This window comes from Toxorhynchites rutilus, chromosome 2 (assembly GCF_029784135.1).
Source record: "Toxorhynchites rutilus septentrionalis strain SRP chromosome 2, ASM2978413v1, whole genome shotgun sequence".
NCBI lineage: Eukaryota > Metazoa > Arthropoda > Insecta > Diptera > Culicidae > Toxorhynchites > Toxorhynchites rutilus.
Window position 1 is genome coordinate 108685822 of NC_073745.1, and position 24280 is coordinate 108710101.

A 24280-nucleotide genomic window follows, 5' to 3' on the forward strand; every position below is an offset into this window, starting at 1 on the left:
GACAGGCCTTCCGGAGCGTGGCGCATCTTCGACGACCTCTACACCAAAACGAAAACGTTGAAACCATCGTTGTGCGGTGGAAATGGAGACTGTATCGGGTCCATAAACTGCACAAATTGTATTGGCAGCTTGAGATGCATTTTTGCCTTTGTCATAGTAGTACTGTAAAATATGTCGGATTTTCTCTTTATTTTGCTCTATATTTGCGACACTATAACTCACGAACGACTTAACCAAACAAAACACTGTCAAGGACTATATTATAGGACTATAAAAATACCTTTCCAACAAGCTATAGTATGACTCGATACAATGAATACAAATAGAACTACGCGCTTACAACGACACCTCGCGAAAATACCGCAGGACTTTTTTGACAGCCTAATACATAAAAAAGGATTTCTGTCTGTCTGATTCTTATGGACTCGGAAACTACTGAATCGATCAACATGAAAATTGGTATGTAGGGGTTTTAGGGGCCGGAGAAGGTTTTCGTGATAGTTTGAGACCCCTCCCCCATCTCTAAGGGGGGGCTGCCTTACAAATTAAACACAAAATTCGTCATTACTCGGGAATTAACCAAGCAAATGAAACGAAATTTGGCATATAGAAGTTTTGGGGTACAATAAATGTTTCTATGGTAGTTAGACTCTCCCCCCCCCCTCTCTAAGGAAGGGCTGCCATACAAATGAAACACAAAATTCTGCGTTACTCGAGAATGAATCAAGCAAATGAAACCAATTTTGGCATGTAGAGGTTTTAGGGTGCAATAAATGTTTTTACGGTGGTTAGATACTCCTCCGCCCTCTCTAAGGGGGGCTGCCATACTAACGAAACTCAAATTTCTGCATTAATCGAGAATTAATCAAGAAAATGGACCCAAATTTTGCATGTGGAGGTTTTATGGTGCAATGAATGATCCTATGGCGGTTAGATACTCCTCTCCCCTCTCTTAGGTGGGGCTGTCATACAAATGAAACACAAATTTCTGCATAACTCGAGAATTAGACGCCACACTCAGGCATTTAGAGATGTCTATTGCCTCAAAGCATTGTATGTGTCGCTCGTACGCAGTATATTGGAATACGGTGTTACTGTTTGGGCCCCATACCACGCTGTTCACATCGCTCGTCTGGAACGTGTGCAGAAAAGTTTTATCCGATATGCTCTTCGTCATCTCCCCTGGCGCAACGACCAACATCTGACCACATATGAAGAACGCTGCGCACTGATTCACTTACCGACACTGCAGAAACGACGAGAATTTCTCCAGAGACTGCTGATTTTCGACCTTCTTAACAACAATCTTGACTGTGCTGAAGTTTTGGGCAAGCTTCGAATCAACGCTCCAGGTAGAACAACCAGACAATTTGTTTTCTTCCGGCAAGCAGCACATCGTACTCTATACGGACAGAATAATCCCTTGGATGTTTGTTGCCAACGGTTCAATGAAGTGTATCATTTGTTTGAATTCGATATGTCCAGTTATAAGGATTCAATAATTGAATTTTAGTCTGTCCGACAATTTCTTGGCGAAGACTGAATAAATAAATAAATTAATCAATAAAATGAAACCAAATTTGGCATGTGGAGATTTTAGTGTGCAATAAATGTTTTTACGGTGGTTAAACACTCCACCCCCCCTCTCTAAGGGGGAGCTGCCATACAAATGAAAGACAAATTTCTGCATAATTCGAAAACTAATCAAGCAAATGGAGCCAAATTTGTCATGCGAATGTTTTAGGGAACACGAAACGTTTCCATGGTGAATAGACACTCCTCGCTTCTCTCTGAGGGGTGGCTTCCATTTTTTTTCCCTGTTGGATGTGAACCACTGCGTCCATTATTCTGAACTATTGTGGTATATCCCATTTTTTTGTACTCCGCTTCAAGCTTACCTACTGCTTATTGATGAAGAAGTAGACTGAAAGCTATAGCGAGATAGGTGCCAATCAGGAATACTCTGTTTGATAAATTTTATAATCCTGATCGGCGACGCAGACCAAATTTCCTTGGGCTCCAGAATAGCCTTATCAAGGTATTGAAGTCTGCGTCTAGTTAGAGCTCCACGATTACAGAGCAAATGTTCCGAGGTTTCGCTTTCGGTATTACAAAAACGACAAATATCATCTTGCACTAAACCTATGTTTTTGAGATGGTATTTACTCGGACAGTGTCCTGTTAAAAGGCCTGTGATTGTGCCTAAGTCTTTCTTATGAAGACTCAGCAATTGTTGAGTAATTTTAATACTCGGCGTGATAATTTTTTTTGACTGGTTAAGTTGTACCGCCAATCAGTTGGCTAACACTTCCCGGTCTTCCCAGTTCTTCAGCTCACCTTTCAACACACAGTCAGATATTCCACAGAATGGTTCTGGACCAGTGAAAGGTGAGCTTGAGCCGTTCCTGGCAAGTTCATCTGCTCGCTCGTTTCCCTCTATTCCACAATGGCCAGGAATCCAGTACAGTTGTACCGAACTTATCCGACTTAGTTGCCGTAAGAGGAGAATGCATTCCCAGACAATTTTTGAGGAGCATTTAAAAGCATTTAGAGCTTTAAGTGCCGCTTGACTGTCTGAGAATATGCAGATGTTAGCATGTCTATATTTTCTTTTAAGGCAGACATTTGAGCATTCTATTATCGCAGCTATTTCTGCTTGAAAAACTGTTGGCCAGTTTCCCATAGCTACAGAGATTTTTGTTCTGGGACCATACACTCCAGCACCTGTTCTGATTCCCATTTTTGACCCATCAGTGTAGAACATGATTGAACCATTACGAACACTGGGACCGCCTTCATCCCATATTGAACGAGAAGGTTCGATTACACTGTATGGAATGTCGTAGTTAGTCCTAGGTTCCATCCAATCATTGTTCATCTCTGAGGATGGTCCTACGGGTAAGAGATTCAGGATGCTCAAGTGACCAATTTTGTCTCCGTCTAGTATTTTTTTCCATTGTTTAAGCTTTAGAGCGCTTTTCTTAGCCTCTAGCTGAACATGTTGGTTCAGAGGTAGCAAGTGAAGGATAGCCTCCAGTGCCTTCGAGGGTGTGCTTCGCATTGCTCCAGTAATTGCAATGCATGCTAGTCGTTGGAGTTTGTTTAGCTTTTTTGTAGCTACAGTCTCCTTGGTCTTTGGCCACCAGACTAATAAGGCATAGGTTATTCTAGGCCGCACAATGGCAGTGTAGACCCACATTACCATTTTTGGTTTAAGACCCCATGTTCTTCCTATCATTTTAGAACATGCCCATAGGGCTGTATTGGCTTTACTGATTATTGCATCTAAGTGCGCATTCCAGTTGAGTTTAGCATCTAGGATAACACCTAGATATTTCACTGAAGCGCTGCATTTTATTTCCACTCCCCCAAGATATAAAGACTGCAGATGCTGTTTTTTCTTTCTGGTGAATGGAACAATTGTTGTTTTTGAGGGATTTATGCTCAGACCTTCTGTGGTACACCAAGTTTGTGTAAGGTTTAAGGCCATCTGCATTCTGCTCGATATCACGTCGTCGAACTTGCCTCGTATCATTATGACTAGATCATCGGCGAAGCCCACAATTTCAAAACCTTTTGCCTCTAAACTTGTCAGAAGGTCGTCAACTACTAGTGACCAAAGGAGAGGTATTAGAACGCCTCCTTGTGGGCAACCCTTTGTTGCAATCACATAATTAGACGACCCGCCCAGCTCCGAGGTGATTTTTCTGTGTGTGAGCATGCCATGGATCCATTCGACTATACAGTTATCGAAGTGTCTTCTTCTCATTGCCTGTGCCATTGATAGATAAGAAGCATTATCAAAAGCACCTTCGATGTCAAGAAACGCACATAATGCGGTTTCTTTTGACAAGAGAGATTTTTCAATTTTTGTCACAAGCAGGTGTAGTGCTGTTATTGTGGATTTGCCTGATTGGTAGGCAAACTGGTATTTGGATAGTGGGTGTTTTGGACATGAATACAGACTTTATGTATTCATATAATTTTTTTTTCCATAGTTTTCTACAGTTTTGATGATAAACTAATTGGTCTGAAAGCCTTCGGAAGTGATTTGTCGCGTTTTCCCGCTTTTGGGATGAAAACTACTTTCACAAGTCTCCATATCGAAGGAATGTGCTCTAGTATCATACACCGCTCAGCTTTTGAGACGTGCAGACGTTTATTTCGATTGCGCTTATCACGAGTGAAGCATACCACCGTTGTAAATTTTTTTTGAATATACTGTGCCGCGTCGCGTGAAAAGTGTTCCGCGATGAGGCGAGAAAACACGTTCAAAATAGACTATTCCCAGCTCGCCGTCAAGCCGTCGGTCGAAAAGTTAATTGGTTTTTGTCGTTCGGTTCTCGGATTGAAGATGGAGGACATCAAGCGACTCCAGTGCCACAGAGGAGATGCGTGTGCGTTCGTAAAAGTTAGCGACTTAGCACTCGCACAAAAAGTTGTTGACGAACATGACGGGAAGCATGAGGTGGAGAGTGATGGGAAAAAACACACACTTCGCATCACGCTGGAAGATGGCAGCGTCGAAGTACGTGTTTACGATCTCCCCGAAGATGTGTCGGAAAGGAAGGTCGTCGATTTTCTTTCTGGATTCGGTGAAGTAGTATCGATCCGAGAAGTATCATGGGGCGAAAACAACGAAACCTAAGGCATACCGCTCGGCATATGGTCTGCTCGTATGTTGGTGAAGCGGAGTTGGAACCCAAGAAATCAGCTGGTGTGAGATCGGCACATACGAAAAAGTCTACCGTACCACCACTGACATCGTCGCAGGTATTTCCAGAACTGCCGAGTGTCACGAACCTGGAGGAACCCTCAGGTTCAAAAACATACACAAGCAGCCAGTCCGAAAGCACCTCAGCTCCAAAAACGAATGTTACTCAATCTCAACGAACCAAATCGTCTCTACTAGCGCCTCCGCAGGCTATCGTTGGTGTGGATGATTATTTCAAAAAGCCAGCGTTACGATCGCAGAGCAAGAGTAGCAATGGTAACGAAACAGATGACTCTACCACATCCGTCAATAGCAGACCGAACCGTGGAAGACCGGCTGGTAAAAAGCCCCCCCGAGACGATATAGACGGAGAGAGTTTTGAAGTAATGTTAGTTTAAATGGCTCTCACGTCGTATAACATCTCGTCCATCAACATCGCTACCATCACGAACCCCACGAAACTGAACGCTTAACGAAATTTCGTCAACAGTCAGAACCTTGACATCGTGTGTCTGCAAGAAGTAGAAAACGACCAGCTCTCCTTGCCTGGCTACGTCGTTTTCTTCAATGTAGACCATATGAGAAGGGGAACAGCTATTGCTCTGAAACAACACATACAAGTGACTAACGTTGAGAGAAGCCTGGACAGCCGACTGATTGCTCTACGAGTGCAAGACACGACGATCTGCAATGTTTACGCTCCCTCCGGTTCCTCACAACGAGCCGTTCGGGAAAATTTCTTCCACGAAACGCTTCCCTACTATCTTCGTCATAACACCACGAATGTAATATTGACTGGCGACTTCAATTGCGTGCTCCGAACATGCGATTCTAGCAGCCCGAACGCGAGTCCCGCTCTCAAAGCTGTGGTCCAACAACTACAGCTACATGATGTATGGGAGAAACTATATCCACGTGATAGTGGTTTCACATATGTCTGTCGCAACGATCAGTCGCGCCTTGATCGTATCTATGTCAGCAACGGTCTGCGCGATCATTTGCGAGTAGCACATGTTCACGTCTGCTCATTCACCGACCACAAAGCGCTCACACTCCGTCTATGCCTCCCCCATCTAGGACAAGAACATGGCCGTGGATTTTGGTCCCTTCGACCATATCTTATGACTAGCGAAAACGTTGCGGAATTCCAGTATAAGTGGCAATACTGGACCCGGCAGCGCAGAAATTACGGCTCTTGGATTGAGTGGTGGCTTATGTTCGCGAAGCCCAAAATAAAACGATTTTTCAAGTGGAAAAGTCGATCCGTGTTCGATGAATTCCACAGTAAATATCAGCATCTATACGCTGAGCTACGACGCGCCTACGATGGGTACTACCAGCATCCTGAAATGTCAACAATTATTAACCGACTCAAAGGGGAGATGCTAGCGCTTCAACGGATATTCTCTCATACTTTCATGAGAACCAACGAAACGCACGTGGCGGGAGAACCCATATCAATTTTTCAGTTGGGGGAGAGGCGAAGGAAAAAAACCATCATAACACAGCTGCAGACAGAGCAGGATTCAACAATTACAGAGTCAAGAGCGATCGAAGACCACATGGTAACCTACTTATCGACACTCTACTCAGAGGAGGCGAGAAACGACGATGAGAACAATTTCACCTGTGAAAGTGTTATTCCACTAACCGACGAAGTCTCTATGAGCAGCATAACGACGGCAGAAATTTGGTCTGCGATAACAGCGAGCGCACCACGAAAGTCTCCGGGCTGTGACGGAATACCGAGAGAATTTTATCATCGTATGTTCGACGTCATCCACCGCGAGCTGAACCTGTTGCTAAACGAGGTACTCAGCGGAAATATTCCTCCAGCGTTTGTGGATGGCATCATCGTGCTGGTCAAGAAGAGGGGAGGCGACCATACGGCCAGATCATATCGTCCGATCTCATTGTTAAACAGCGACTATAAGCTCTTGTCCCGCATCCTAAAAACAAGATTAGAGCGAGTGATGAGAGAACACCATGTCCTCAGTGAAGGGCAGAAATGCTCGAACTCAGAACGAAACATTTTTCAAGCCACTCTCGCTCTGAAAGATCGCATAGCGAGTCTCCGTCATAACCATCGTGCTGGGAAGCTAATAAGCTTTCGACCATGCGTTCGATCGGGTCCGGCACTCTTTCCTCTTTCAAACCATGCGTTCGCTCATCTTCAACCATGATTTCATCGCTCTACTCTCGCGCATCGCCAGTCGATCTACTTCTCGGCTGCTTATCAACGGACATCTCTCTCGCTCGTTCGAGATTCAACGATCAGTACGACAGGGGGACCCGTTGTCAATGCACCTCTTCGTACTGTACCTTCATCCACTGGTGTCCAGGCTCGAACGTGTGTGCGGAAACGATCTGCTGGCAGTGTATGCGGACGACATCAGCGTCATCGTCACATCGGTAACTCAAAATGATGCGATGCGTCAGCTGTTTACTCGCTTCGAGAGAGCCGCTGGTGCAAAATTGAATTTACGAAAAACTGTTACTATCGATGTTGGGTCTTGCGAAAACGGCTGTATCGACACCCAGTGGCTGCAAACAGCCGATGTAGTTAAAATATTGGGTGTAGTTTTCGCAAACTCGATAACACTAATGACAACACTAAACTGGAATGCGCTGGTGGGGAAATTCTCACAACTAATGTGGCTGCACTCTCTGCGTATGCTGACGCTGCATCAAAAAGTGACCATGCTGAACACGTTCGGCACCTCCAGGATATGGTACCTCGCGTCCATTCTACCACCGTTGAACGTACATACAGCGAAGATTACATCAACGATGGGAACGTTTCTCTGGAGAGGGACAGTTGCTCGCGTCCCGATGATGCAGTTGGCTCGCAGCAAGGAAAAGGGTGGCCTGAAGCTGCAATTACCTGCGCTTAAGTGTAAGTCGCTCGCTATTAACCGTCATCTGAAAGAGATCGGATCCCTTCCTTATTACAGTTCCTTCCTTTTCCAATCAAATCCTCGACCCCAAATTTCAATGGATCTTCCTGACCTTAAAATAATCCTGTCAAACATATCCCAAATTCCCCATCAAATCCAACAGAACCCCTCCGTCGATCAAATTCACCAGCATTTCGTCAATCAAATTGAAATACCAAGGGTGGAACGGAATAATCCGGAAAATAACTGGCGACGCACGTGGCAAAATATCGCGTCGAAGCAGCTTACGTCAGTACAGCGGACGACTATACTTGCTGGTGAATGAGAAGATCGAGCATCGGAAATTACTTTTCGTGTTGCAGCGTGTAAATGACGAAAACTGTATACGCTGTGGCAACCGAACAGTAGAAACACTTCAACACAAATTTTGTACTTGTGTTCGCGTCGAACAAGCTTGGACGGTTCTTCAACAGAAAATATCATGCGTCTTAGGTGGATGGAGAAGGCTCGATTTCGAGGAGCTGAAAAAACCTAGCCTAGTGGGAATAAACGGAAGGCGTAGAGTGAAAATTCTTAAACTTTTTATTAGTTATATTTGCTTCGTTAATGAATGTGATGGTAGAATTAACAAAGATGATCTGAAGTTTCATCTAGATACAGAATAATGACGTGTAAGAAATGAAACAAACATACTTTTTCTAAAATGTACTGACAAATAAAACCATATTAAAAAAAAAAAAAAAAGATCTTATCCTTAAAGCCTTAAAGATCTCGATTAGAGACGGAATTAGTTTTGATTCTCCATTTTGAATCAGGGCTGGAAAAATCCCATCTGCACCTGCAGATTTGTAAGGTAGAAAGGATCTCACCGCGTTTACTACTCTGGCCCTCGTGAAGACTAACCCAGCAACTATGTTAGCGACATCCTTTGCACTTTCGGGTCCTATGAGACGCCTTCGAAAGTATATTGTGTCGCCATTATAGCCAGGATTTGTATCCGAGTGGACAGATGTAGATCCCGGAAAGTGAGTCTTCATCAGTAAGTCTAGTACTTCTGAGGGGGTTTTTGTGAACGAACCGTCATCCTTTTTAAGCGATCCAAGCCCGTTCGAGTGGTCTTTTGCCAAAGTCTTGTTGAGTCTAGCAACGATTGGGGTATTTTCAATGCTTTCGAAGTTATATACCCAGGATTTTCGTTTAGATCGTCTCAGTTCTCTACTGTACTCTGTTAGGGCTCTCTTATATTGAGACCAGTCCGAGGTAATTTTTGCTCTGTTGTACAGTTTACGCGCCGTTTTGCGAAGCCGTTCGAGCCTTTTATTCCACCAAGGAACGTTTCTTGTCGAAGAAACTTTTCTCAGTGGGCAATTACTGTTGTAGGCAGAGACTATCGTTTCATTTAATTCTTTTGTAGCTGATTCAAGCTGCTGAATCGACCTTATTTTCGAGTTTAGAGTTTTAGACTCGAGTTCAAGTGCATACCGATCCCAATTGGTTTTTTTGGTATCTCGGTATTCTCTATGAACTTCCATGCCACCATTCCATTCAAAAATAATGTGTCTATGATCAGACAAAGACGCCTCATCGGAAACGTGCCAGTTATGGATATTTTCTTGAATAGCCGGGCTGCACAGCGTTAGATCTAAGACTTCTTGTCTGATAGCGTTAATGAAGGTTGGTTCATTCCCTTTGTTAGCAATATCTATGTTGTTTGACGAGAGAAATTCTAAAAGACACTCACCTCGGTAGTTGATATCCGTACTTGCCCACATGGTGTGATGAGCGTTGGCATCACATCCGATAATGAAGTCCTTGTTAATTTCCCTGCAGTAGTTCACAAACGCCGCTACCTCTCGTGGAGGAACCTCAGGAACGTCGCCTGGAAAGTAAGCCGACGCAATTACGATGTCGGCCCTTCCTTTGGCGGTAGGAACTTCCACTCTGATCGCGACGATGTCCCTTTGAATGAACTCTGTAAAAGGAAAGCATTTAATGTTTGCATTTACTAAAACAGCAGCTCTTGGGGAGTCATGCTTGTCATCATAGAACAACTTACATGAACCTGTTTGAATACCTAGTATTCTTCCTTTGTGAACCCAAGGCTCTTATATAAGAGCTAGATCCACAGCGTCTTTTGTAAACCTCCTGGATAGCACGCTTAACGCTGCTTTGGCGTGGTGGAGGTTTATTTGCAGAACTTTAGTGTTCTGCATTAGATTGGGTTATCCGATCTGGTGGTTCATTTGGGAGGATCGGAGTCCCATCTGTTTTTTTGAAAATCAGGTCAGGTTTTTTGCTTGTTCCAGCTTCCGTATTCGTATTGGATCTGGGATGGGTTTGAAGAAACTCACCTTTTTTACTTGGCACAATGGAGGTTCCTAACCTGTTTGCGATAACCGTTGAGTTTGTACCGCTTGGGCCGGGAATAATCAGGATGCCAAGCTTCTTGTTTTTCGGAGAAGCTTCACGAGGGCGCTTTGGTTTGCCAGAAACCCTTCTGACGACTTCTTGAGCATTTTGTGGTTCCACTATTTTGGAGTCACTAGTCTCTGAAGACTTCAGGTTTCCTGGGTTTTTGGAATTTTTAGGTTCCCCGTTTTTTGGCCCCAGATCTCCTTTGAATACACCGGAGCTTTTATGGATTATGGCTTGGCGCTGCTTTGGATTTGTTTTCTTCAGTTTAGTTTCGCCAAATCGGAAGTTTATGTTGAGGTTTGTACTAGTTAGTTGACGCATCGAAGCTTCGTCGACTGTTAGCGTCCAGTCCGCGTGAATTTCGTTGGGATTGGATCTCTTTAGTATTCGCCATTTGTCGGTGGAGAGATTTTCATTTTGACTCTCAATGAGGCTTTTGAGTCTCTCGTCGCTGAATGTTGCGCTTTGTGGGGAAAAGGCATGGAGAATTTCTGGACGCGGAATATTTTTGGTGTCTAGAGCAACCAGTTTGATGTTGTCGTCTAGGATTATCCCGGGAACCACTTTCTTCAACCATTCCGAAGTTTGATGATCTTTGCACGAAAGGATTAGATAACCTGACTTATACGAGCAATTGAAAAATTTGGGCTTAACCGGCTCCTTTCTTTGTTGCTCTATTGCAGTGAGTAGAGCATTCTGGATGGAATCTAACTGAGCCGTAGTAAGATCGGTGTTGGGATAGTCCTCCGGGAGTATTCCAACTTTGATCTGTTCCAAAGCTTCCTTGAAGGAGATTCCAGTTTCAACAGAAGTTATTGTGGAGTCTTTGTTTTGAAGAGTGTTTTGGGCATCTTTTTTTTGCTCATTCAACCCCGCTCTTTTACGGGGGCAGAGATTTTATTTAGATTTTTTGAGAATCGGATTTTCGTCACTACTAGCTAGTTCCGATCCTCGGGGGCGTTTTGCTGGTCCAGAGATGGGCTGACTCAGTGCTTGCTGCCGAGCTTCCTTTGCAGGGATCCCAGCTGCGACCAAGTTCTTCAGCCTCCTTCTCTGACCCTTGGTGAGGTTTTTCTTCCACGAAGAGTGGACCTCATCTGAATCTAGCCCTTTAGGTTCAGTTTTTGTAGTGACGTTACTTTCGTCACTTTCATCCTCTAGCGACTCACAACGAGTCGGGGTGTTGAGGATGGAAGAGGAGCAGGACTGAACATCCGCAGGTGCGTCGCTCAGTACTTCATCCTCTTCGACATTCATAGAGTCGATCTCTATGACGATTTTTTCCGACAGAGAGAGGCTGCCGGAACCCGGAAGATTTTTGTTATTTGTTGAATTATTCATGAAATTCCCACGAGTTGCGCGGTAAAGAAGGTCAACTGCATCAGTGACCCGCATAATGCAGAGGGGGCAGACGATACTGTGGAGGGTGCCCTGGTACTCCACAGGCTCCGTTAGAGGCAGGGTATTTGATTGAAACCCCCCCAACCATTCATCCCTCAGCACGGGTCGCGTCACACCTTGGATTAGGGGTTTATCCATTACTTTCTTTCCATAATAACCATGGATAACAGCTATTACAACCATCCTCCTTTTAGGGGCTTTGGACCCACTGCTCTGGTTCTCAATAGTTTCAGGTTCTTATACGGACATGCTATTATCGAGATAATTTCAGGTTCTTATAAGGACATGCCATTATCGAGATCCGTCATTCGCAGGCGGAGTTAATGGAGTTCGCAGGCTTCCATACAAATGAAACACAAATTTCTGCATTACTCGAAAATTAATCAAGCAAATGGAACCGAATTTTGCATGTGGAGGTTTTAGGGTGCAATAAATGTTTTACGGTGGTTAGACACTCCACCCCCTCTCTCTAAGGGGGAACTGCCATATAAATGAAACTCAAATTTCTGCATTACTCGAGAAATAATCAAGCAAATGGAACTAAATTTTACATGTGGAGGTTTTAGGGTGCAATAAATGATTCTATGGTGGTTAGATACTCCTCCTCTTCTCTTAGATGGGGCCGTCATACAAATGAAACACAAATTTCTGCATAACTCAAGAATCAAGCAAATGAAAATGCCAAATGCCAAATTTGGCATGTGGAGGTTTTAGGGTGCAGTAAATGTTTTTACGGTGGTTAGACACTCCACCTAAGGGGGAGCTGCCATACAAAATTCAACGGGGTCGATTAGAAGATCAATCAACGAACAGTTCTGCGATTGGACCCATGAACTTGCTTATAGTAGGAAAACGTCAATGTTTGAAGGTATTGTTAATAAAAAACAAATTTTGGGCAGGACGAAATTTACCGGATCAGCTAGTGAAAATATAAAAGCTATAATAAAATATATAAAAGCGATATACTTCAACCGCTGGATTCAAAAATAATCTCGAAGATTCGGTGCCACACCAACTCCGAAAACATGATGAATCGAATTTCCATCTGTGAAGCCTTGGCCAAACGGAATGCAATCGATCCATTTCTTAAACGGATGGCGACTGAGGATGAGAAATGGGTCACATACGACAATATTGTGCGAAAATGATCGTGGTCAAAGCGTTGTGAAGCAGCTCCAACGGTGGTCAAACCAGGACTAACGACCAGGAAGGTTCTACTGTGTATACCGTATGGCCAAACACTAAATTCAGATCTCTACTATCAACAACTGGACTGTTTGAAGCTATCGGTTGTGACAAGTCACTTGTTGGGTCTTGCTGCCTGTTGAAGCTTGCCCCACCCTTGGTATTTATTAAGAACAAAAAAAGGAGAAAACACACATTTATAGAAAAAATAGCTAAATAGGGCCCTTCGCATAAAATTAAAAAAACATATACCTATTTCCTAAACTATATTTCGATAAATAAAACCTAAAATAAAATTGAAATGACAGATTAAAAAATAGCTATTTAAGGGTTAAAAGAAAGACGGCACATAGTCATACACAACACGAATTAAGGATTATATACAGCACAAACAACATTACACGACACATTAAAACATCGCTGCGGTTGGTAGTGCTGAAGGCGATGAAAACCAACCCGGATTTGGCGGGTCGTAGAGGTTCCGGTTGGAGCGAGTCGGGACTTGTCCGAGCCACGCTTCAGAGACTAGACGTGTTCTCGATTGGAGCGAATAAAATAATATCGAGTTAAAGTGGAACGCAAAGACATTCTTTTACGAAGTCGAAGAAGGAGTCATCTTCCGTACAAAACCCATCCAGCGGGTTGTAGCGGTCGCGCAGTAACGTGAAGTGAACTACAAGATCGGTGATTACCGTCATATAACCAGAGCGCGGTGTGGCGTGGCCGAGGATCCGTACCGGCACCCTGAACGACGAACGAGAGGACAAGCCGGCGACGATCCGAATCTTCGCCAAACAGGAGAACCAACGCAGGAACGAGGTAGTATCAGCGGCGGGCCCTGACACGACACAATACACACCTGTGAGTACTTATAAATCTGAGTAGGAGTTAGGCAATTAGGGCAGACAATAAATCGAATAAAGACCGTCTCTTTAGGAAACTATAATCGGTGTTTTCCCTTTTCTAAGAAACCTAATTTGGCTGGAATTGAGCCGACCCTGGGAGGGAAAAGAAGAAGTACATGCGGGCAGCTGGGCGTAGCAAGCCCTTTGTTACACGGTTGACCATAAACGGTCAGGATTGGCCAACAGAAGAGATGTTGTGTTCCTCCAGGACAACGTAGAGCCACACACGTCTGTTGTGCCCGCCAAAGACTCTGGGACCTGGCACCAAGCGATTACCACCTTTTTCTCGCATTGCAAAACTTCTTGAGTGATATGGAGTTGGTACCAAGAGAAGATTGTGAAAATCGATTACTAGAGTTTTTCACAAATAAGGTCCGAGACTTCTATGAGAGAGGCATTATGAAGCTACCTTCTCGTGCTTCTTTCGTCCGCGCGGTATGTGGACAGCTCCTGGTGAAAGTTTTTGTGGTAGTCTTCACAGTAAACCAAACATTATTAAAGCTGCAGGTAATTTGTCCAATGTAGCATTTTTCATTCCGAGGCTTTTTGATAGGAAACGCTGACTGGCCTGGACTGACAGTTCCAAAATAAGAAAATACAGTAGAACCCCGATTATTCGCGAAATGGTCTGGCAAAGTCACCGCACAGAACGAAAATCGCGAATAACATATTAAAGGACCAAAGATGAGGTGCAAACACGAAAAAAGATATTTCGGCATGAAAACTATGTTTCATCAATACAGAAATCATTAAACTATCCATCTATGAGATCGTGTACACCAATGGTCAGATAATGTGAAAGCAATGACTAAAACAAAAAGCACGAGTCTATGACTCACTAGCAGATTCCGGGAAGCCCTATATATTTACTATGGAACTTGCTTCCGCGGATCGTGGATATTCGGGGTTCTACTGTATATATGGTCGATGTTAAGTCAGACCGGACCATGTGACATTTTTATGATTTCGAGAAAAACGAGTTTGAAGTTTGATGCGATGAGGGGTTTTCATTGAGCGTTCAAAACATTTTCGATAAGTTCTTCCTGCTTTACGCATGATTTTCCAAATCTGATAAATGTGGAATGTAGCCTACAAAATGTTTAACCAAATAAAATCAATAAATCTATTATTTTTTTTATTTTGCGACTTGGTGCCCTCTGGCTTAATACCAACCATGAAAAATGGAATTCTTTCTATCTGATTCTTATAGACTTAGAAACTACTGAATCGATCGGCGTATATGTAGGGATTTTTGGGGCCGGCGAAGGTTCTTATGATAGTTCGAGACCCTCCCCCTTCCTAATGGAAGGCTGCTATACAAATGAAACACAAATTTCTGCATAACTCAAGAACTAATCAATGGAGTCAAATTTGGCGTGTTAGGGTTTCTGGGTACGTAAAATGTTTAATTATTACACATATTTCACATATTACAAACAAACATGACAATTGAAACTTTTTTCGGAAAACTGAAGGAAAATGGGAAAAATTGAATTCCCATATGTTCTACAATTACATCGTGATAAGCGTCATTACTTCATTTGATGTTTGCGCTGAAGAAATTACTCTTTGTTCGAAAGTGGAATTAGATTTTCAGGTGAAAAAAAAAACACTTCCATATTTTATTATAAAGGGTTGAGGAAAAATAAATGTCGTATTTCTGATCGAAATGTGACGATCGTGATGTGACTTAAAATGATCCAATTTAAGTCAAATATGCGCCGTTTTGTTCGCAAACTTGTTGCCATTTAAAAGGCAACTTCATTATCCCCCCTTATAAAACCCCCCCTTCTTATTTGCAAAAAAAACTTAGACAGCCAGTTTTCGCAAGCCTCTTTTGAGGCCAACATAGTATCACCAAGAGCGTTTTGCATGGACCGGAAGAGATGATAATCACTTGGAGCCAGGTCCGGACTATACGGTGGGTGCAATAGGACATCCCATCAGAGCTCCCGTAGCTTCTGGCAGGTCATCAAAGATGTGTGAAGCCGAGCGTTGTCCTGGTGGAAAACAACACCATTCCACTTGATCATTTCTGGCCGCTTCTGGTCCACGCCTGCTTCAAACGGTCATGCTGCTCACAGTAGAGAACCGAGTTGAGGGTCTGGCCATAGTTGAGCAGCTCATAGTGGATGATTCCCTTCCAATCTCACCAAACACACAGCAAAACCTTCCTGGCCGTCAATCCGGGCTTGGTGATGGTTTGGCCAGGCTCACCGCGCTTCGATCACGACTTTTTTCGCTTTAGGTTGTCGTACGTGATCCACTTTTCATCACCAGTCATCATCATCTTCAAAAATGGGTCGAGTTCGTTCCGTTTCAGAAGTGCATCGCAGGCGTTGATTCGGTCTAAAAAATTTTTTTGCGTCAACTCGTGCAGCACCCATTCATCCAACTTTTTTTGGAATCCAATCTTCTGCAAATGGTTCCAAACGGTTTTATGGTCTATACCCAGTTCCTGGCCAATCGAGCGAGTGCTCATATGCCGGTCTACTTGGATGATTTCAACGATTTTATCGGTTTCCACGGCGGTTGGGCTACCAGTACGGGGTGTATCTTCGACAGCCACTACACCAGAACGAAATCGATCAAATCAACTCTGTGCTGTGCGAATCGTTACAGTATCGGGTCCATAAACTACACGAATTTTTTCGGCCGCCTTCGTTGCAATTTTACCTCGCAGGTAGTAAAAACGTAAAATATGGCGAATTTCTTACTTGGTGGTCTACATCTTTGACTGAAAAGGACAATCACAACACTGTCGAAACGACACTTGTAACACAGATTGTCATCTTTAAATAGCCGTATAGTATGACCCGATGCGATATTTACAACACAAGATATGTTCAAGTGTTGCCATATATTGACAATATACGACATTTTTTCCCCAACCCAACATTATATTTTCTATATCAAATATGTGTTCTATTTTACGGAGAAACATGTTATTTGCAACTGATTGAAGAATCTTGAACGAGAATTATGTATGAAAATAATTATATATTATAATGACGAGCTTTGGTAGGAGTACTAGGAAATTTATAGGAAAGCAAAGTAAAGGGTCAATTAGAAGATTAATCAATGAAGGGTTCTGCGATTGGACCCATGCAAGTGAATGTTTGAAAGTATTCATAACAAAAAATATATTTTGAGCGTGACGAAGTTTTCCGGGTCAGCAGCTAGTAAAAAATAAATACACATACGGTTTATGTTTGCAAGTTTTAAAAGATGTGAAAAATTTATAGTGGAATTTTTTACTGTTTTCTATTCATACATTCATAAATTCAAGGAATAACAGTTACGATTGGTTTTTCATAGTTATTATTGACTAATAGTAATTTCCGTTCTTTGTTTTTAAGAAGCGTTAAACTTTTCAGTTCATTCGCCTCTAAAAACTGGCAGTAATAAAGATCGACTTTTAAAACAATTCGTGGAACAATGTTTCGGTCTTCAGCTTCGTTTTTCTTCTAGTTAAAGTAAATATTCCATTGGACCTTTTCAGAAGTTTTACTAGAAATATTTTAATGAGGGATTATGCAACACCGAGATGAAGAATAGAAGGTGGGAAGATTCACGGGTTTTGGTTGTGTTGAACTTTGATTGTGTTAGTAGCCAGGAAGACAGGAAGTTCACAGGCATACCAGTCAGTTACTCAAATGGTACAAAATTGAATATGTCAACGAATAACGTTGAAAAAGGATGTACAGAAGCTAATTACAGATTTCCAAATCATATTTTTCGAATTCTGAACAAAAAAAACAGAACATATCACGAACTAAAATGTTTACTTTTTTCTTTGATTTCAGAAATAGTATTCTAATGTCTACTATGTTTGGATTCTAGAGCAACTTCATGGAAGTTTGACTTTTGTCAGCAATTGGAAATACTTTTTTCACAATTAGGTTGCTGAAAACTTCAGTCGTCTAAAACTAAGGCTCAAGCAGAAAACTTTTCGTCTCAATCTTAGTCATACGGAGTCAATTAAATTTATTTTTCAAGTTCATTTTACATGAAATAAACTTGCAACCTTATTTACCATGCACTGTCAAATGTTTATCCGTCAAAGGAACAAAAGATTGTGTGACTCTGACTTTGTTCGTTTACGTTTTTGGTCGACGTAACGAGAAGTAAAATTGAATTAAAATTAAGTCTGGAACACTTCAAAAATACTGAAATTTTAGTTTCTGTTAAAATGTCGGGCCCTTATGATTTTGAACGCTAGCATTGATTTAGGAAAAAAACTAGTTCGTTCATTTCATTTGCTTATTGTTACTTTTAATAACAACACTTTTCCTATGGATTGGACTATTATAAGAAAAGTAACATACATAAACAAAATCTGTGACGTCACAGATTTAAAAAATCTTCCCACCTTCCATTTTCATCTCGATGCAACACTCCCATTTTTGCCAACAAGAATATCTCCTAGCTCTACTCATTCATTTCAGTACACCAGGGATGCCTGGGATGCCTGTTTTACACGTAAATTGCGTCAAATGTCAATAGATTGCTGTCAAAATTTCCGCTGCAGATATTCGTCACTAGTTTTCCTTTCCCAGTACAAAATTTTGCTACCTATTTATCAGCGAATATCGTATAAAATATTGCTGTCTGGACACTGAGGACGCCCACGAATAGAAACATCGACGAATAGTACTCGAGAGAATAGAAAATTAGAAGCCATGGGTAGGTTGTTTCCATGTGAAATGATTGAATGCCTCCAATTCAAAGTACCTCTGTGTCGGCACCTTTCATTTCTCATTTGCCCCGATGTAAATAGAGCACTCAAAGTGAAAACTATCTGTGTTGAATCTCGTTTCCCTATATAGGAGGACTATTCAGCTACTTCCGTGGTCTGCTGGGGAATCGAGAAATGCGTATACTGATTCTCGGATTGGATGGCGCCGGCAAAACAACTATTTTGTACCGACTACAGGTGGGAGAGGTTGTCACGACGATACCCACGATTGGATTCAACGTCGAGCAAGTCACATACAAAAACCTCAAGTTCCAGGTGTGGGATTTGGGTGGACAGACCAGTATAAGGTGGGCTTCACTGACGGGATGAGGATCAAATCTATGGAATAAAACTTCTCTCTCAATTCCAGACCATACTGGCGATGTTATTACAGCAACACAGATGCTATAATTTACGTAGTCGATTCCGCAGATAAGGATAGAATAGGCATTTCTAAAGACGAACTTTTGTATATGTTAAGGGTAGGTCGGCTGAAAAAAAGGAGATTATTAGATGCTTCTTATTTATGGCAATACTCCCTTCTCAACTAGGAAGACGAGCTAGCCGGCGCAATCCTGGTGGTGCTAGCGAACAAACAAGACATGGAGGGCTGCATGAGTGTGGCGGAAGTGCACCAAGCGCTTGGTTTGGAAGCCCTCAAGAACCGAACGTTCCAAATTTTCAAAACATCCGCTACCAAAGGTGAGGGACTCGATCAGGCAATGGACTGGTTAGCGAATGCGTTACAATCGCGGAAATAGCCCGCTGACGTTCGGGAGAACTCTCTTGCCAACCAATGGGCAAGGAATGATTACAACAAACATTCATTAAGCGAAAAATGAAGAAAATGGGAGGAGAAAATTATTACCAGTAGTCGTTTTTCCCCTCAACACATAATTTACAATATACTGAGCGCATTGAAGGATATGAGAGAAGTGAGGAAGATTCCTGTATTACTTGAACAGTTTGAAGTACGCAGTGCGAATTGATATCCCTCCCCAAAAATATCTGGAAACATCGAATGTGTCACACGTGTCTAGCATTTTTTTTTTTGTTATTTTCGTTTTATATGCCGGTTCTCTTGTAAGAGTATTTGGTCCGTTAAAACGATTCTTGTCGCATTAATTTAAACTGTCGTAAATAAAAATAATATATACACATACAATTTGTATAATTCACGTTTAATCAGATATTCTAATTGCATCAGTGTTTCGGTTGAAAAACATTTGCAGGTATTTGATATAGATAGAGCATTTCTAAGGATATAATATATCATATCATCTCCCAAGTGTTTATTGGAATATTGTCAGAGACATTTCTTTTTTTATCCCATTTATTTATTTTATTTAAGCTCATTAGCATTTTAGCTATAACAGGGCCGGATTTAATCGTGTACATGTTGCATGTTTTATGGTATCTGCAAATTGTAAATTACACAGTAGCCATTTAGGCGTAAGGGTATTCCTCCTATTCTTGCATTGTTCAGTAGACCGGACATCGGAGACGGTTGATGTGATCATTATTCCACAAGCAACAGGAATTTTTCTATTTTTTTGAACCTTTATTCCTTTTTTTGTGAGTAGGTTAAATATATATCGGAATCTATATAATATATATATATATATTATATATATATATATATATATATATATATATATATATATATATATATATATATATATATATATATATATATATATATATATATATATATATATATAAATGGAATGATGTCTTTCTGTCTTTCTGATTCTTATGGACTTCAAAACTACTGAACCAATCTGCGTTAAAATTTGTATGTAGCGGTTTTTGGTACCAGAGAAGGTTTTTATGGTAGTTTGAGAATAAAATTCATTGCAGGCGATTTGACGCTAATAAATGTCGCCTTCAATCGCACCCACCTTTGCTAATGAGTCAGCCCTCTCATTACCCGGAACTGAGAAATGTGAAGGGACCCAGACAAAGGTGATGACATAACAGCATCTGGACAAAGCACTCAAAATTTCTCGTATTCTCGTATTCGGCGAGTGCTTTTCCGGTCTCACTGAACGAATACCTTGGACAGAGCTAAGACTCTGTTTTCTCCGTGGAGAACTCAATTCCTAGACCAATGGCCCAGGTTGAAAAATTGTTCAAAGTATCTTGTAAGGGTCCTTGCAGGTTGGATTTGTTTGAAAGGTCGCTTACGTTTTTTTTTTTCCAAAAAACGTTTATTATATCAGACTCAATTACTTATTATCTAACGTTTACAGACTCAAATTTCACCTTCAAATATAACTTATTTTCTATATAATTAAGACTAACAATTTAATAATAACTAAATCTAACACTAGATTAATTGGATCGGATTATAGGATTTAAGACTAGGATGGAGCGAGTGGGGTAGTTTGGTTTGATGAGGAGGGAAGGAATCAAACAGAGATATCATTTTTTTTGATAAATTGGTAAAGTGAAAGCATAAGGTTGAGGTCGCGACTAGCTAAGATGTCTCTAACCGGTAAGTCAGATTGCCTTCCTAGTGCCCTGAGTGAATCCGATAGGTGAGCCCTGGCAGAATGAAAGTTTCTACAGGACCAGACCACATGCTCGATGTCATGATAACCATCACCACAAACGCAAATATTACTATCAACGATCCCAATGCGATACAGATGTGCATCTAACAAGTAATGATTAGACATGAGGCGGGACATAAAATTTCGAAGAAAACATCCATGGGATAAACACAAAACGTGTATGTTCTGGAATATCGCGTTTTTCTTGATGCATGGTTAAATTGAAATTTACAGCGGAATCACAGAAGTACGATAGACAGTCTTGGTTTATGATGTTTGACGAAGGTTGCAATCCTTGTGTACGGAACTCAACATATAAGGTGGTGAACCTTGACTCTGGATTCAATTGAAGGAGTTCTTCGAAATTATCAATTACCAATGGGTTCATAATCTTCCAGCGAATTAGATATCTGTATGATAATTCTATAAATCAAAGAGGCAGAGTAAGTACTCCAGCCAGAGCCTCAAGACTCATCGTATGAGTCGATTGCATGCAACCTAAAGCAATACGCAAACAACGATATTGTATCCGCTCCATCTTTAGAATATGAGTCTTAACTGCCGTTCGGAAGCAAAAACTACCGTATTCGAGGACCGATAATATCGTTGTTGATGTAGGACTACGTCTAACCGGAAGATATAGGGTGTGAAATGAAAATCTAGGCACTGAACAAGTAGGAAAAAATGCAAGATTTGGAACGCTTATAACTCGAGCATTTCTCAATAGATCGCAAAGGTTTTTGCATCAATTGATAGGAAATATATCTACGCATCTATCATAACGAATAATATCTCATTTTTCTTGAGATAAATAATTGAATAATTGTGAAATAACAACCCCTGTCCAAATGCACTATGTGCCCATTTTTGATTGGTCCATTTTGTGCCCCTCAAACCTTACCGACCAAAACGGGCAACCAGAGCAGCAGCGAAATACAATGAAGCACGATTGGAAGGGAAAAAGAAAAAATATGAACGAAACATAGGTCGCAGTCTCACACATGCGTAATTCTCGAGCCAGCCAGTCAGCTTAAAAATCCCCGCTACGCTGCCGTAACGATCATTCTCATCCAAACCGTACACCACATCGTTTCGCGTCACATCACATCAACAAACCAACACAAGCAGCCATGTCTGGACATGGCAAAGGAGGAAGTTTCCCGTATGTGTATCCGCCAATTGCTCCGCAACGGTGGACATCAAGACAACAACAGGCAGTTGCAGCGAGTGGCGAGTGGCAAACGCAATCGCAAAACGACAGCAAGTAGCGGAAGAAAAATGTTTGTTCTTTATACAAACTGCTTTGGTGGCAAATCCAGAACAAGGCGGCATCGAGGACGTTCGAAATGGTTTTTTTTCAAAACCACGAGTACTAAGTTTTCTAAATTGGAACCATTCCATAAAACACGGCGCTTATCAGCGCCATTAAACCTTTCAAAAAAGAGTTTACGAAATACAGTTCAATGCATTCTAAAATATTATCCAAAATAATAATTAGACACAAATTGATTTTTTCATAATTTGTTTGCCACAATATGATGAGTTTGAGAATTTGGCAGTTGTGCTGAGCTTATTGATGGTTGGAGACTTTCTCTATTAATCAATTTTCACCAATTCTTAAATTGCTTCCAGATTGAAAGTACATTAATTTACATTTAGTTCGACATTTAGCTAATAGGACGGACCTGTAATGTTGTTGGACATTTTTGTAAACATGTAAACATGGAGTTCGGGGTCCAAGTTATGACCCAACATGTCCCAAGCTGGATGGGAAGAAATTTTCCAACTGTGAATCCTGTGGCGAGTGGCAAACGCAATCGCTAAACAGGAAGGTTTAGCCGAATAAGATGGGTATATCGAGTGATAACAAAATAATAAACTCTTTAGATTAAAGATGATTTTGTGGTCCTGAAAAGGGCCCTTTTTAGTGTTTGCTTCCGAATCAGCAGTCGGAAAACGCTCTTTATTTGGAGCTGGTATACTACTTTACCGCTTTGGTACCTTCGGAAACCGCATGCAAGTTCACCGGGCAGCAACAGACTGATTGCGATCTGAATTTCCCACGCCGTAATGGTTGACCGCTTATTGTAGTGCGTCAGACCCGGGGCTTCCGCTACGATACGCTCAAAGATGCATTGACGAAGCTCATGACGCTCATCGCCTTCGATGAGAAACCGGTGTCGGAATGATCCTGATTCAGCACCTTATGATATAGATAGCATATGATTTCTTCTCCTCCCTCCTGTCGGTTTCCGAGATATTCTTCTGCGCCGTGCCGAACTTTTTGGCGGCTTTTCCATTATTCCACTAGTCTTCGGTACCTTCGTGTTTATTAGAAACAACTGCATGTGAATCCAACGAGCGAACAAATCGTAATGAATGTATTTTTTCTTTCTTCCTTTCTTTGTTTTAAAGAGGCTTTAAACTTTGCAGTTCATTCGCCTCCAACGTATTTTTTTACCATCACTGCCTTTTAACGCTCATTCGTTCGTCTCGTTGGACTCGCCCATTTGGCTGAGTCAGCTGATTTATCTCTATCCTGTGAGCGTGTACCGCCAAAGTACAAAACGCGCGGACCCGCTGAAAAATATATCATTCTCTTTCAAACCGTAAATCAGTATGGCATCGTTTCACATCACATCGCATCAACGGACTGGTGCCGGAGCACCAGTATACCTAATAGCGGTTATAGAAATTCGGCCGCCGGAGTGCTCGAGTTGGCTTGCAAAGCTGCTCACGACAATAAGAAAACCCGCCTACAGAACAGAGCACATTCGGTTCGGTCGCAACAACTAGTTTCAGCGAGTGGCAAACGCAATTGCAAAACGGCAGCAGGTAGATGAAGAAAAAAGTTTGTTTATACAGACTGCTTTGGTGGCAAAACCAGCCACCGTAAAACACGGCGCTTTTCAGGGCCATTAAACCTTTCAAAGAAGAGTTATTAAAAGTTTTTCACAATACATTTCACAATGCATTCTAAAGTGACATAATATGACATATAATATAAACCGATTTATTTTGTTTATGCTTGTTCTTGAGCTTATTGGTGGCTGAGGTCTTTTAAATTGATCATTCAGTTTTCACAAACCAATACATGGTTTCCGAATTAAAAGTGGCTTCAAATTACAACACATTGTATGCAGGATGGCATTAACGAAATTTCTCGGTAGCAAGAACTGCTTTCTTTGGTTGATAACTGATGTTGAAAATTGACGGACGTTACATCTGCATTGTATAGAAAAATAACTAAGGAGCAACATGATGAGCTATGTATTTCCTGCTGCTCTGTTCTTATTTTAAAGGACTTTAATCCGAAGGTCATCCGTCCCTGTATTTACTGTTGGCTTTTCAGAACGCTTCTAGCTCGTTTATTTCTCGACAGATCGTAGAGTTCGTCTCCAAAACCTCAGTTCTGTTTCATTTTTATTTATTTTGTTTGCGGAGACTACAAATCTTACAATTCATTCGTC

General features: G+C 41.7%; 1 protein-coding gene across 1 annotated transcript; it reads left to right on the forward strand.

Annotated features, from left to right (window-relative positions):
* Positions 1-18011: 18011 nt before the first annotated feature.
* LOC129770305 (ADP-ribosylation factor-like protein 1) lies at positions 18012-19420 on the forward strand. The gene is made up of 4 exons (XM_055773045.1): positions 18012-18203; positions 18347-18563; positions 18626-18737; positions 18807-19420. The coding sequence occupies exons 1-4, from the start codon at positions 18200-18202 to the stop codon at positions 19014-19016; spliced, it is 543 nt and encodes a 180-aa protein (XP_055629020.1). The 5' UTR covers positions 18012-18199; the 3' UTR covers positions 19017-19420.
* The last annotated feature ends 4860 nt before the right edge of the window (positions 19421-24280 follow it).